The sequence below is a fragment of the Myotis yumanensis genome, unplaced genomic scaffold (genome assembly GCF_028538775.1).
Source record: "Myotis yumanensis isolate MYYU_CA2020_CCGP unplaced genomic scaffold, mMyoYum1.0.hap1 SCAF_1, whole genome shotgun sequence".
NCBI classification, from domain to species: domain Eukaryota; kingdom Metazoa; phylum Chordata; class Mammalia; order Chiroptera; family Vespertilionidae; genus Myotis; species Myotis yumanensis.
In genome coordinates this window covers 181969596-181984810 of record NW_027223752.1, presented here as the reverse complement: position 1 = coordinate 181984810, position 15215 = coordinate 181969596, and the positions used below count along the sequence as shown (strand labels likewise).

The following is a 15215-nucleotide window of genomic DNA, read 5'->3' as shown; positions in this document are numbered from 1 at the left end:
GACTGTTCCCCTCCAACAAAGAGGGGAGAAATGTTCTTTTGTTGTGCTCATTGCTGAATCCTCTGCACCAAGATTAATACCTGATACAAAGCAGGGCATCAGATATTGGATGAATGTGAGAACAATGTTCCCATAGCGCTTACCTCTTCAGGAGCAAAAGGACAGCATTAGCTGTGCTTGAGTCTAGGCCAGTTGTGGGCTCATCCAGGAACAAGATGGATGGATCCGTAATAAGCTCCATTCCAATACTAGTCCTTTTTCTTTCTCCTCCAGACACACCACGAGTAAACTGAGTTCCAACCTAACACACAAATGTTATCATTATTAACAAAAACAACCACAGGCACTATCGTTTGTTGAGCTGCTAACAAGTGCCAACCCTATAAGAGGCACTTTGTCTGGTGTCCTCATGTATTCTGAACTGCAAGTAAATGAGTATCTTGGAGAAGAGGCAGGTTTCTGTTTAATTAGACAAGTAAACTGAGGCTCAGATCAAAGCAGGTCCCTGGCTAAGCCAGATATGAAACCCATGCTTTCAACAGTTCTATATGCTCCTTTTCAAGTCCAATATTTAGTTTTAAGATCAGAAGTTAGCATTTAAAGCCATGGCCCTGACACAGTGAAAGCACAATCCACAAAGGATGATAAAGATAGGAGATGAATAGGTGACAGCATCTATAATACATTAGTCTCCTTACATCCCTCCCTTTCTCCCCCACCAAAAAAAGTCCTCCAGTGGCCAAAAAAACTAGGCCTTGGCAGCTAATGTGGATGGTCACTTTCTATCATCCACATTAACACCTCTAAAATCACCATAAGGCCTCCCAAATTGACCCTATCTATACTCTAACACACCACATAATTCCTGACTCATTCTTTCAGACAAATTCAGAGGCAGAATATTCTACAGGTGACTGGCGCAATCTTTTCAACCAGTCAGTGTCACTGTGTGTGGTGGAGGAGCAGGAAGGGTTGGGTGAGGCAGGAGGTGGGAAACCAGTCTTATAGTAAAAGTCTCCAAAGAGATAATAATCACATGCTACTCATGCCTTTGATTATATCCTATTAAAAATTGAGCTATAAAATACATTTAAAAATAACTGGAAAAATATGGGATCTACATAGTTGATATTAAGATTTTAATTATGTTAGTTGATAATGGTATTGCAGTAACATAGGCAAATGTCCTTTTTAAAAAGATGCATAGCCTGGCCAGAGTGGCTCAGCTGGTTGGAGCACAGTCCTGTGTACCAAAGCAATGCAAATTTCAATCCAGTCAGGGCACGTACTGAAGGCAACCAATCAATGTTTTCTCTCACATTGATGTTGCTTTCTCTCTCTCTCTCTCCCTCTCTCTCTCTCTCTCTCTCCCTCTCTCTCTCTCTCTCCCTCCCTCCCTCCCTCCTTCTCTCTCTCTAAGAATGTCCTTGGGTGAGGATTAAAAATAAATAAGTAAATAAATAAACCATAATAAGAACTCAGGGGTGAAATGTGACATTTATAACTGTCTTTAAAATATTTCAGAAATAAAAAACTAAACCCATTCCTGAAAAAAGATGTGAACAACTGGGAAATCCAGTATGTTAATTACACTGCAATCATGTCATAACTATAGCAATCGGACTATTCTCTCTATATTTCTGTTGTGTTTAAAATTTCATAAAAATTGAAACATTTTTATGTATTATTTCAGTCAATTTGATAAATTTATTCTAAGGGAGAGAACAACTGCCTTCAACTTATTTTGCCTAGAAATCCAGGCAAGGAACTCAGGTGATGATGGCCTAACGGTAAAGGCAGGAAAGCACCTTAGTGGAAAGAAAGAGCCCCCAAAAAGTGAACCCAATCACTCATAAAACAAAAATAAGTGGTACATGGTAGCAGCTCAGACTTATTCTTCCAAAATACACTTTTGGAAGACTGAAAGCATCAGATGAAGCAGCAGCCAGCAGAATACCCCATCTTCATGCATGACCTCTCAGTAAGGGATAGCGCAGGGGGACTGAACTAGAGCCATGACAGCCTGAAAAGCTCATCTTCACCCAAAGCACTGATGTCTTCCCACCAGTCTTCCATGTTTACTCAACTGTATGTAAATCATTCCCTCACTCATCTCATTCCTCCTTCCTGATCCTGCACAACCCACACAGGGAGCTACTTCTGTCTCTCTTGCCTACAACTGTTACCTATAAAACCCAAGGGAGCCCAGCACATGACAGTGTGTAAGTAACCCTGGCAGAAGGAAGGAAGAGAGGAGGAGAGGGGAGAGGGATGGGAGATAATGTGTCCTAAGAAAGGCTTTAGGAAAATAAGTTGGCTGCTACACCAATTAGAAATAAACACTAATTTGACTGAAAATAATTTTGGGAGCCAAATTATAGCAAAGTGAAACATATAGAGCAAGAACCCTGGGATTTTAGTCATTTATGAATTCTAGAAATATACCTTCAAAGCAACAGAACAAAGTTCCTGGAGGAAGAGAGGAAGAATAGCTTAAAAAAAAAAACAACAACAACAAAGAGGGAAAAGAAAACAAAACAATGAAAGTTAGTGAACAGACACCGAATGAGACAGGACTTACAGAGTTAGTGTGGGGGAGGAGCAAGCACTGTCATCACAGGGAAGGGACATGTAGTCTTTGCAAGAACACTTTTACCTACCAGCCCACAGGGCCATACTTTCCTCCAGGATTCAATCCATTTAAAATTTCCTTTTCCTGATTAATATCCACCTTCATATTATGTAACTAGTCACTTTTCTCATCATTACAGAAAGCAGCCACTTTTAACCACACACATTATAGAAACTTCTGAATAAGAGTAACACTACCCACACAGGGGAGGTCCTACTTGCTGGCAATGACCCCATCAGTTGTGTCCTCATTACCTTGGAATCTGCCACTTTAGCCAGACCTAACTCTTGAATGACCATGTTTATCCGTTCATTTTTTTCATGATTCTTCATAGTTGATGGAAGGCGAAGAGCTGCTGAGAACTGTAAATTTTCTCTCACTGTCAGAGTTCCCATCACAACATCATCCTGAAGGCAAAACAAGACATATCAGGTCTTTTCTAGTACCACCAGTCTTCAGTATATATATATATATATATATATATATATATATATATGTAGGGTGTCCCAAAATTCATGCAAGTTTTTCTATTCAATTCAATTGAAAATCTTGCGTGAATTTTGGGACACCTTATACAACTTAATCCACAAGAATAACATACCTGAGGGAAAGTTCTAGTCAATGATAAACTTGTAATTACACAAATTATACCAATAACTCCATATTCAGATAGCTGCAACCCTGATGGAATAATCCTCATTCCCTTTCTGTACACCCGAATAGAACAGAGGTAATTATGATTACTACTAGCAGACATTTCCAGACTGCTTTATAGAAGGCTTTGACAAAATATATTTCTAAGTTAGGACAGGGAGAGAGGGGAAGGTAGGAAAAAAAGTAAAACGGTAGAGCCTTTTGGGAATATGACAACTAGAATTGATATGATTGAACTTATAGGAGTCATATTCTAGATTCTCCTTACCTTTTCACTTAACATTATTTTATAGCTTATGGGAGATTACAAATAGCTGGAATAAAGAAAGTTGGTTCTGTGCTCATATTGTGTAGGCCAGGGGTCCTCAAACTACGGCCCGTGGGCCACATGCAAATACAAATATTGTATTTGTTCCCGTTTTGTTTATTACTTCAAAATAAGATATGTGCAGTGTGCATAGGAATTTGTTCATAGTTTTTTTTTAAACTATAGTCTGGCCCTCCAATGGTCTGAGGGACAGTGAACTGGCCCCTTGTTAAAAAAGTTTGAGGACCCCTGAATTAGGCAGTGGGAAGCACACTGAGCAGTGGGACCAGGAGACCTGGCCAAGGCACTTGTCCAGACAGAAGAAATCTAAAAGGGAAATCCACAAATACTTACTTGTACCACATAACCTGAGTTGCATTTGAAATTGGCAGTTTGAGGTGCTCCATTTATCAAAACATCTCCAGATAATCCCTTTGGATCTTTCCTTGCAGCTAAGATATCTAACAACCTATAAAAGGACATATATGGTGAGTTTTTTCTCTCCAATTCAGTCTATATCTCTCAGCTATTCTGAACGCAAATTCCACTCAAGTTAGAAAATGAACTGATCAAGAAAATCTAGGGTTCAACTATAATTATATAATTTTTAAATTCTCAACTTCCATTTGTTTACTCTATCTAATCTAATAAAAGAGAAACATACAAATTGACTGCACCTCCACTACGCCCCCAAGCCACACCCACCAGCCAATCAGAGCGAATATATGCAAATTAACCCAACCAAGATGGTGGCCAGCAGCCACAGAGCTGGAGTAAGCAGGAGGCTTGGTTGCCCCGGCAATGGAGGAAGCCAAGCTTCCTGCCTGCCCTGGCTGGCTGTGGCCTCCACTCAAGGCAACAAAGTTTCAATTATAGAAGATAAATAAATCCCAGATACCTGCTTCCAACCAGCCTCCACTGGGAGCTTGGGTGGCTGGGGGCGGTGACCAGCCTGCAAACAGCCATCAGCCCCTCACCCAGGCTGGCCACACCCTCATGGGGTGAGGGTCTCCGCTGGGGGGCTTGGCCAACCTGCAAACAGCCATCAGCCCCTCACCCAGGCTGGCCACACCCTCATGGGGTGAGGGTCCCCGCTGGGGGGCTTAGCCAGTCTGAAAACGGCCCTCAGCCCCTCACCCAGGCTGGCCAGGCACCCCAGTTGGACCTTCACCCTGATCCGGGACACCCTTCAGGGCAAACCAGCCAGCCCCCACCCATGCACCAGGCCTCTATCCTATATAATAAAAGGGTAATATGCAAATTGACCCTAACAGCAGAGCAACTGGGAATCACTGGTCACTATGATGCACACTGACCACCAGGGGGCAGATGGTCAATGCAGGAGCTGCCCCCTGGTGGTCAGTGTGCTCCCACAGGGGGAGCTCTGCTCAGCCACAAGCCAGGCTGACAGCTGCCAGAACAGCAGTGGTGGTGGGAGCCTCTCCCGCCTCCTCAGCAGCGCTAAGGATGTCCGACTGCAGCTTAGGCCTGCTCCCCGCTGGCAAGTGGACATCCCCCGAGGGCTCCCAGGCTGCCAGAGGGATGTCTGACTGCCAGCTTAGGCCCAATCCCCCAGGAAGTGGGCCTAAGCCAGCAGGTGGTCATCCCCCGAGGGGTCCCAGACTGCAAGAGGGCACAGGCCGGGCTGAGGGACCCTCCCCCGAGTGCACAAATTTTTGTGCACCTGGCCTCTATTGCTACAATAAAGCCCCAAACCATGAAAACAATGCACTGTTGGCTGATCCAGCACAGACCTCCCCAACAGCCCTCCAAGTTGCCTGACCTTTGGCTCCCAACACAGGCAATGTGCTCCTTTAGCTGAGATGTAAGTCTTCACTTATGCCCTTGGCTCCATCTCTTCACTTTTAAGTCATCCCCTTCCTTTTCCTCCCCATTAGCTCACATCATAGATGACAGCTGTATGCCATCAGCTATCACATCCTGTTAGTAAAGCTGCCCTTCTAAGACTTCCTGCTCCTCAGGATAGAACCACAACTGGCACAACTGCATGTGAGCCACAGTGCCTAGACCCAGACTAGACATGCAGCATATATTCAATTAATACCTGCCCTCGTAAAAGTGATCTGTAAAAGCACATTAAAAATGCAAAGGGAACGCTTACTGATACTCTGTTATACTCACGAAGATTTGCCTCCACCTGTGGGTCCCAGAATGGCGTTGAGGCCAGGTCTCATGATCCCACTGCAAATGCAGAAACAGACTGATTTACTGGTTCACTTTAAAACTAGTTCTAAAAATTTAGAGTCCACATTAAATATACTCAATGAAAGGTGATGAAATCAAACAGAAAACAAGCACAAACAAACTTATAAAGGAAAAGGAAACCAAACTATCAATTAACAGAAGTCTAGTATACAAAGGATGTCATCATTAGTCAGCATCTGTAGGAAAAATGGCTCAGGTCCCTCTAAATTACTTTACTTATTCTCTAAACTAGTTACACATTTTGGAAAAGGATACGCAAACGTTCAAGTTTCCTTGAAGTAAAAGATTCTGGTAAAACATCTGTTACGCTTACTTCTCTTAACACAATGTAAAGTATATCACGGGTCTTGAGTAGTGTTAGGTGATAATTATTTGCTACCTGTTCAACTTCTACATGGATTTCTAGAACCACCAGGATTAATGCTCTTACTGCTCAAATCTAGACAAATAAAGAAACAATATAACTGAAGTAGAAATTTAATGGCTAGAAAAAGCACATCAGATGTTAAAAAGAAAACCTTACCAGTTCTTAGTGCTCACAAAATTCTTAATTCAATTGTAAAAGTTAAACAATGCCCTCTAAATACATCATTTTCTTTCTTTAAAGTTTCAGACAAGTAGAATGGAAAATTCTCAGTTTCAAAATGGGAGACACCACTTTCTATTGGAGATGACTTTAAGGATTTACAGACATAGTGTGGACACTGCATGTTCCAAACAAATTACATAGATGTTTGTGGGTAGAGAATATTCAGAGCAGGAAGATATAAAAAAAAATCAAGGCAGCCAAAATGGTGGCAGATTAAGTGGAAGCTACACTAACATTCTCCCTGGACCAAGCTGGAATTACAACTAAAATATAGAAAAATCATTTTGAATAACCAACTGAAAACTAGCTGAATAGAAGCCTTATAACCAAGGAGAACGCATAGAGACTGGTAGGAAGTGTAGAGGCGCAAAAGGGCTGGCGGGGCTCTCACAGGCAGCAACTGAAGTTCTAGAGCATGATATCTCAGTTGTGGGGGGGGGTTTCCTCTGAGAAGTTTGGGGTCTAAACCCCAATCTGGGCTCCCCAGCCCAGAGTAACAAACTGGAAAGATGCCCATATAACATCTGGCTGTGAAAAGCACTGGGGGTTCTGTCTGACAGGGAGAGATGGCTAGAAACACAGGCACCACCTTAAAGGGCCAATACACTAAATTTTGTTTTCAGCCACTCACCTTGTGCTCTAGCAGAGGGAGGGCAGAGTGGACTAGAGCTGTGTGAGGAGAGTCTGGGGTTGGTGGCTCTGAGGAGAGAGCTGAGAGGACAGCTGCCAGGATCCCTGGGCTGAGTCATTCCCCCAAGTCATAGAAACCATCTTTCTCAGGGAGAGCTTTCATATCACTGCAGCTTTTGCCTAGGGGAAGCAATTGCCCCACCCACTGGAAACCGTTTCGCCCCACCTCAAGGGAGTTTATGCCCTGCTGGGGTCTACAGCCTGAGGTTCATTTAGAGATTAACAATCAGCCTGCAGGCAGAGGTAATCTCCGGTGTTTCGAGTCTTTGCCACATACTTCTGGGCCCTAAGCTAGGAAAAGCAGGCCCTGGTGCACAGCTCAGTCCTTGCCACACACACCCAGCCCCAGCAGAGGGAACCACAAGCTGTGCATCACTGATAGCTCCAAACAGGGTACTTGGGGCCAGTCACAAATAAAGTCTAACATTGGCCGGTACCAGAGACCCTCCAAAGAGGCCCAAAATCAATAAACCCAGTAGCCAGCTTCACAGAACAACAGAGCAGGATCCTATAAGCTTCACAAGCAGTGTATCCACAGGGAGATATTGGCAGGCTCCAAACTCTGCTGAGGTGAATTCCACTTCCCTTTGAGACAGCATGGAGGGGCCTGGAGAGTATTATGCCGAGTGAAATAGCCAGTCAGAGAAAGACAAGTATCACATCTTCTCACTTACATGTGGAATCTAACAAACAAAACAAACTGACGAACAAAATAGATTCAGAGACATGGAAGCATGGAACAGACTGAAGAATCACAGAGGGAAGGAGGGTGGGGGTCGGGGGCATGGGAAGAGATTAACCAAAGAACTTATATACATATATGCATAGCCCATGGACACAGACCATAGTGTGGTGAAGGCCTGGGGGGAGAGGGATAGGAGGGAGGGGGTCTATGGGTGACAAAAAAAAAAAAAGATATCTGTAATACTTTCAGTAATAAATCTAATTTTTTATAAAATTAATACAGAGTTGACTGTGCTGAGACTCAAGAAGAACACAAATATGTAATTTTACCTTGAAGGTCACCAGTAAAATGGTAAGGAGAATGCACTGGAGTAAGGAGAAGGAACAGTAGGTCCACCAGTTACACAGGCACGATGAAATGGAGGTCTGAGGAAGGCCTTTCAAAACCCTGGTGTCGCCCTAGCTGGTTTGGCTCAGTGGATAGAGCATTGGCCTTCGGACTGAAGGGTCCTGGGTTCAATTTCAGTCAAGGGCAAATGCCCGTGTTGTGGGCTCAATCCCCAGTAGGGGGTGTGCACGAGGCAGCCAATCAATGGTTCTCTCTCATTATTTTTTTTTTTTAATTTTTTTTTTTAAATATACTTTATTGATTCTTTACAGAGAGGAAGGGAGAGAGATAGAGAGCTAGAAACATCAATGAGAGAGAAACATCGATCAGCTGCCTCCTGCACATCTCCCACTGGGGATGTGCCCGCAACCCAGGTACATGCCCTTGACCGGAATCGAACCTGGGACCCTTCAGTCCGCAAGCCGACGCTCTATCCACTGAGCCAAACCGGTTTCGGCGGTTCTCTCTCATTATTGATGTTTCTATCTCTCCCTATCCCTTCCTCTCTGAAATCAATAAAAATGTATTAGCCCTAACCGGTTTGGCTCAGCGGATAGAGCATCAGCCTGCGGACTGAAAGGTCCCAGGTTCAATTCCAATCAAGGGCATGTACCTTGGTTTCGGGCAACATCCCCAGTAGGGGGTATGCAGGAGGCAGCTGACTGATGTTTCTCTCTCATCTATGTTTCTAACTCTCTATCCCTCTTCCTTCCTCTCTGTAAAAAAATCAATAAAATTTATTTTTTAAGAAAAACACCTCATGTCTATGCCCAATGTCTGTGGCATTGGTGGGTAAATCATAATTTACTCTCCAGAGAATCCAGTATCTATTCCAGTGGAAGGCGCAAAGCAGAAGGCTGTTTCATGCCCAGACAGTGACTTTCACAGGGCAAACACTATGATGTACAGCTGTCGTGAGTGATAGATGTCACAGTGCAGCTGTGCTCAGTGCGCCAATCCAGGAGGACCTCAGCCCTGCCTGCCTGTTGTGCCCGAACTGTCACGAGTGTAAAATGCCTGGTGGGGGGGAGAGAAAAAAATGGCGGAGGCTTAGATGGACGTGTTGGTCCTTCGTCCCGGAGCAGATAGGGGCGAGCAGCTGAAACGGGTAACAACCAGCCCGATCAAGCTGGGGAGGTTCAGCTGAGAGACAGTCTGCAGCCAGGAAAGACAGAGAACTCCTGAAAAATGCGGATGGTTAGAGATTGAGGCTGAAACTTCCCCCTGGGCGCCAGCGCAGCGGCGAGACCACGCCATCTTGGGAAGCGGTTACCTACCGGCATCCAGAGATCGGCTACTAACCCAGCGGCTACTAACCCGGAGGCGGCGACTTGTGGGCGGTGCGACTGCGGGAGCCCAGAGGAGGCCTGCGCCCCTCCACGGAGGGGCAGACACTCCTGGGCGGCCAGCAGAGGCACAGCGACCACGCCATCTTGGGAAACAGAGCTGCTTGAGACTAGGATCCTGGCCTCAGCACCACCCAGTCTGATCTCAGACGCATACCAGGACCCTGCAGCCACTGGGGACAGAGACCTGTGACCACAGCTACAGACCTGCAGACACGGAAAGTTCGGAGATCCCTGCTGCAGATCCGTGAGTAGCAGAGCCCATCCCCCCTTCCCCCAGGATCGCGGGCAGTGCCAGAGTAACTAACTGATAGACCTACCCCTTGCCGGGGCCTCAGCGCTGCAGAAACTTTGGCCTGAAAGTGCGCGAGCACCTTAGAACTGATCCTATGCGCACTTCGGGCTTCAGAGCCCTGGGCTGGGAGCAAAAACGCGCACAGCACCAGGAACTAATCCTGTGCGCACTGCTGGCATCAGAGCCCTGGGCTGGGAGCAAAAACGCGCACAGCACCAGGAACTAATCCTGTGCGCACTGCTGGCATCAGAGCCCTGGGCTGGGAGCAAACACGCGCACAGCACCAGGAACTAATCCTGCGCGCACTGCTGGCATCAGAGCCCTGGGCTGGGAGCAATCGCGCGAACGGGAGTTTGTCCGCCTAGCACAGGCCCAGAAACCCCGTTTCTCAGGGCAGGAGGCAGCACCAAGCACCAGTGACTTGACTGTGTTTCTTATCACCTGCGCCTGAGATCCTGATTTCCTGTGCATTCATACTAAGAGCCAGTGAATCCAATTCCTGGTGCAAGGGCACACAGGGACCCTGATTCTCAAGGTGAGGTTGCACGAAGCAACAGAGACTCTGATACTGAACTCTTGGGGAACTCTAACTCCTGGCGCAAGCTAGGGGGCTCTGCTCTGGTGCTAAACACGCGTCAGGGGGGCCTCTATTTCAGCACAGTGCAGGCAGGGTCCCTAATTCTAAGGGCACGCGCGAGGCCACATTGAGTGTTGGCAACACTGACACAGAGCGAGCCTGGTTCCCACCAACCAACAACAACCACACATCTTAGTGTCAGAGCTCTTCAGTGACACTAGGGTGGTGGGAGCCTCCCACTGCGCACGGCCCAGGCCCACGCAACTCAACCTTTGAACCATCAGGAGATAATCAGAATGAAGAGACGACACAATACCCAGAGGAAAGACAATGAAGAATCACCAAGAAAGGAAATTAATGAAGCTGAAGCGTGCAACATGACAGAAAAAGAATTCAGAATGATGGTTGTACAATTCATTCACCGGATGGATGAGAAAATCAACAACCTATGCAAGAATCAGGAAGAAATGAAAAGTGATATAGCTACAATAAAAAACACCATGGAAAGTTTCAACAGCAGACTAGAAGAAGCAGAAGACCGAATTAGTGAGTTAGAAGATAAGGCAGAGAAACAAGCTCAATCTGAACAGCAACTGGAGAAAAGAATTAAACAACAGGAGGAGAGCCTAAGGGAGCTTCAGGACAACATGAAACGAAGTAACATACGCATAATAGGGCTGCAAGAAGGACAAGAAGAGCAGCAAGGATTAGAAAATCTATTTGAAGAAATAATGACAGAAAACTTCCCAGATATGGGGAAGAAAAAAGTTACACAAATACAGAGAGTCCCAGGCAAGATGAACCCCAAAAGACCGACACCAAGACACGTCATAATAACGATGGCAAATGTACAAGACAAAGAGAGAATCTTAAAGGCTGCAAGAGAGAAACAGAGAGTTACCTACAAAGGGTCCCCCATCAGATTATCAAACGATTTCTCAACAGAAACACATCAGGCCAGAAAAGAATGGACGGAAATCTACAAAGTGATGCAAAGCAAAGGACTGAATCCAAGAATACTCTATCCAGCAAGGCTATCATTCAAAATTGAAGGGGAAATAAGAAGCTTCACAGACAAAAAAAAGGCTAAGGGAGTTCATCACCACCAAGCCAGCAATGCAAGAAATGCTAAAGGGACTGGTGTAAAAAGAAGAAATAAAAAGCCCAGAAAGAAAGCAGCCACAAAAAAATAGAAATGGCTACAAACAAGTACCTTTCAATAATAACTTTAAATGTAAATGGACTAAATGGTCCAATCAAAAGATATCGAGTGGCTGAATGGATAAAAAAACATGACCCATACATTTGCTGTCTACAAGAGACCCACCTCATTAGAAGGGACTCACACAGACTGAAAGTGAAGGGATGGAAAAATATCTTTCAGGCAAATGGAAATGAAAAAAAAGCTGGGGTAGCAATACTTATATCCGACAAAATAGACCTCAAAGTGAAGGCCATAACCAGAGATAAGGAAGGCCACTTCATAATACTAAAGGGATCAATACAACAAGAGGATATAACCCTGATAAACATATATGCACCCAATGCAGGAGCACCCACATACATAAGAAAACTCCTGGAAGGTATCAGGGGAGAGATCGACAACAATACAATCATAGTAGGGGACTTTAATACACCACTGACATCACTGGATAAATCCGCTAGACAAAAACTCAGCAAAGAAACAGCAATCCTAAATGACTCACTAGATCAGATGGACTTAATTGACATCTTCAGAACACTTCACCCCACAGCTGCGGAATATACATTCCTCTCAGGTGCTCATGGGACATATTCAAAAATAGACCACATATTGGGTCACAAGCAAAGTCTCCATAAATTCAAGAAGATTGAAATCATAAAAAGCATCTTCTCAGACCACGATGGCATAATGTTAGAAATAAACCACAATAAAAACAACCCAAAATACTCAAACACTTGGAAGCTGAATAGCATGTTATTAAATATTGATTGGGTTACCGATGACATCAAAGAAGAAATTAAAAACATCCTGGACACTAATGACAATGAAAACACAACAATCCAAAACCTCTGGGACACAATGAAAGCAGTCCTGAGAGGGAAGTTTATAGCTCTACAGGCCTACCTCAAAAAACAAGAAAGAATGGTAGTTAATCATCTAACTCTACAACTCAAAGAATTAGAAAGAGAGCAACAAGAAAACCCCAGAGTGAGCAGAAGGAAGGAGATAATAAAGATTAGAGCAGAAATCAATGAAATAGAGACCAAAAAAACAATACAGAAAATCAATGAAACCAAGAGCTGGTTCTTTGAAAGGATAAACAAGATTGACAAACCCCTAGCCAGGCTCACCAAGAAGCAAAGAGAGAGGTCCCAAATAAACCAAATCAGAAATGATAGAGGCGAAATAACAACAGACCCCAAAGAAATACAAATGATTGTTAAACAATACTACGGACAACTCTACTCCAACAAACTAGACAACCTGGAGGAAATGGACAAATTCCTAGAAAAATACAACATTCCAAAACTCAATCAGGAAGAATCTAAAAATCTCAATAGGCCAATAACGATGGAAGAAATTGAAGCAGTCATCAAAAAGCTTCCAGCAAACAAAAGCCCAGGACCAGACGGCTTCTCAGGGGAGTTTTACCAAACTTTTAAGGAAGAACTGAAACCTATCCTCCTCAGATTACTACAAAAAGTCCAAGAGGATGGAACACTTCCAAACACATTTTATGAAGCTAGCATCACCCTAATACCAAAACCAGGTAAAGACAACACAATGAAAGAGAATTACAGGCCAATATCCCTCATGAACATAGATGCCAAAATCCTCAACAAAATCTTAGCAAATCGGATCCAGCAGTACATCAGAAGGATCATACACCATGACCAAGTAGGATTTATCCCAGGGATGCAAGGATGGTACAACATCCGTAAATCAATAAACGTGATACATCACATAAACAAATTGAAAGAAAAAAACCACATGGTCATATCAATTGATGCAGAAAAAGCATTTGACAAAATCCAACACCCATTTTTGATAAAAACTCTCAGCAAGGTGGGAATAGAAGGATCATACCTCAACATAATAAAAGCCATATATGACAGGCCCACAGCCAACATCATACTCAATGGACAAAAACTAACACCATTTCCCCTAAGAACAGGAACAAGACAGGGATGTCCACTCTCTCCACTCCTGTTCAACATAGTCCTGGAAGTATTAGCCATTGCAATTAGACAAGAAGAAGAAATAAAAGGCATCCAAATTGGAAAAGAGGAAGTAAAACTGTCCTTATTTGCAGATGACATGATATTATACATACAGAACCCTAGAGACTCCATCAAAAAACTACTAGACTTAATACATGAATTTGGCAATGTAGCAGGATACAAAATTAACCCCAAGAAATCCGAGGCATTTCTATATACCAATAGTGAACTTTCAGAAAGAGAGATTATAAAAACAATCCCATTTACCATCGCACCCCAAAAATTAAGATACCTAGGAATAAACTTAACTAAAGAGGTAAAAGACCTCTACTCAGAAAACTATAGGACGTTGAAAAAAGAGATAGAGGAAGACATAAACAGATGGAAGAACATACCATGTTCTTGGATTGGTAGAATCAACATCATTAAAATGTCCATATTACCCAAAGCAATCTATACATTCAACGCACTTCCCATTAAAATACCAATGGCCTTCTTCAAGGATCTAGAACGAACTCTCCAAAAATTCATCTGGAATAAAAAAAGACCCCAAATAGCTGCAGCGATCCTGAGAAAAAACAAAGTAGGTGGGATCTCAATGCCAGATATCAAGCTGTATTACAAAGCCACTGTTCTCAAAACTGCCTGGTACTGGCACAAGAACAGACATATAGATCAGTGGAATAGAATAGAGAGTCCAGAAATTAGCCCGAACCAATATGCCCAATTAATTTTTGACAAAGGAGGCATGAACATACAATGGAGCCAAGATAGTCTCTTCAATAAATGGTGTTGGGAAAATTGGACAGATATATGCAAGAAAATGAAACTAGACCACCAACTTACACCATACACAAGAATAAACTCAAAATGGATAAAGGACTTAAATGTACGACAGGAAACCATAAAAATTCTAGAAGAATACAAAGGCAGCAAAATCTCAGACATATGCCAAAACAATTTCTTCACTGATACAGCTCCTAGGGCAGTTGAAACTAAAGAGAAACTGAACAAATGGGACTACATCAAAATAAAAAGCTTCTGCACAGCAAAAGAAACCATCAACAAAACAACAAGAAAACCCACCTCGTGGGAAAACATATTTGCCAACGTCATATCTGATAAGGGCTTAATCTCCAAAATTTATAGGGAACTCATACAACTTAACAAAAAGAAGATAAACAATCCAATCGAAAAATGGGCCAAGGATCTAAATAGACACCTTTCAAAAGAGGACATTCAGAAAGCCAAGAGACATATGAAAACATGCTCAAAGTCACTAATCATCCGAGAGATGCAAATCAAAACAACAATGAGGTACCATCTCACACCTGTCAGAATGGCCATCATCAACAAATCAACAAACGACAAGTGCTGGAGAGGATGTGGAGAAAAAGGAACACTTGTGCACTGCTGGTGGGAATGCAGACTGGTGCAGCCACTATGGAAGGCAGTATGGAGGTTCCTCAAAAAATTGGAAATGGAACTCCCATTTGACCCTGTGATCCCACTTCTAGGAATATATCCCAAGAAACCAGAAACACCAATCAGAAAGGATATATGCACCCCGATGTTCATAGCAGCACAATTCACCATAGCTAAGATCTGGAAACAGCCTAAGTG

General features: G+C 43.6%; 1 protein-coding gene across 2 annotated transcripts in view; it reads right to left on the bottom strand.

The window, feature by feature from the left end:
* The window catches only part of ABCG2 (ATP binding cassette subfamily G member 2 (JR blood group)), a 63418-nt gene that overhangs the window by 28829 nt on the left and 19374 nt on the right, over positions 1–15215 (bottom strand). For both annotated transcript variants that reach the window (XM_070392981.1, XM_070392992.1), the window contains exons 3-6: positions 5736–5795; positions 3948–4062; positions 2887–3039; positions 144–301 (exon numbers count right to left, since the gene is read on the bottom strand). In XM_070392981.1, the coding sequence (XP_070249082.1) occupies positions 144–301; positions 2887–3039; positions 3948–4062; positions 5736–5795 (486 nt within the window). The remainder of the gene's footprint in view (positions 1–143; positions 302–2886; positions 3040–3947; positions 4063–5735; positions 5796–15215) is intronic.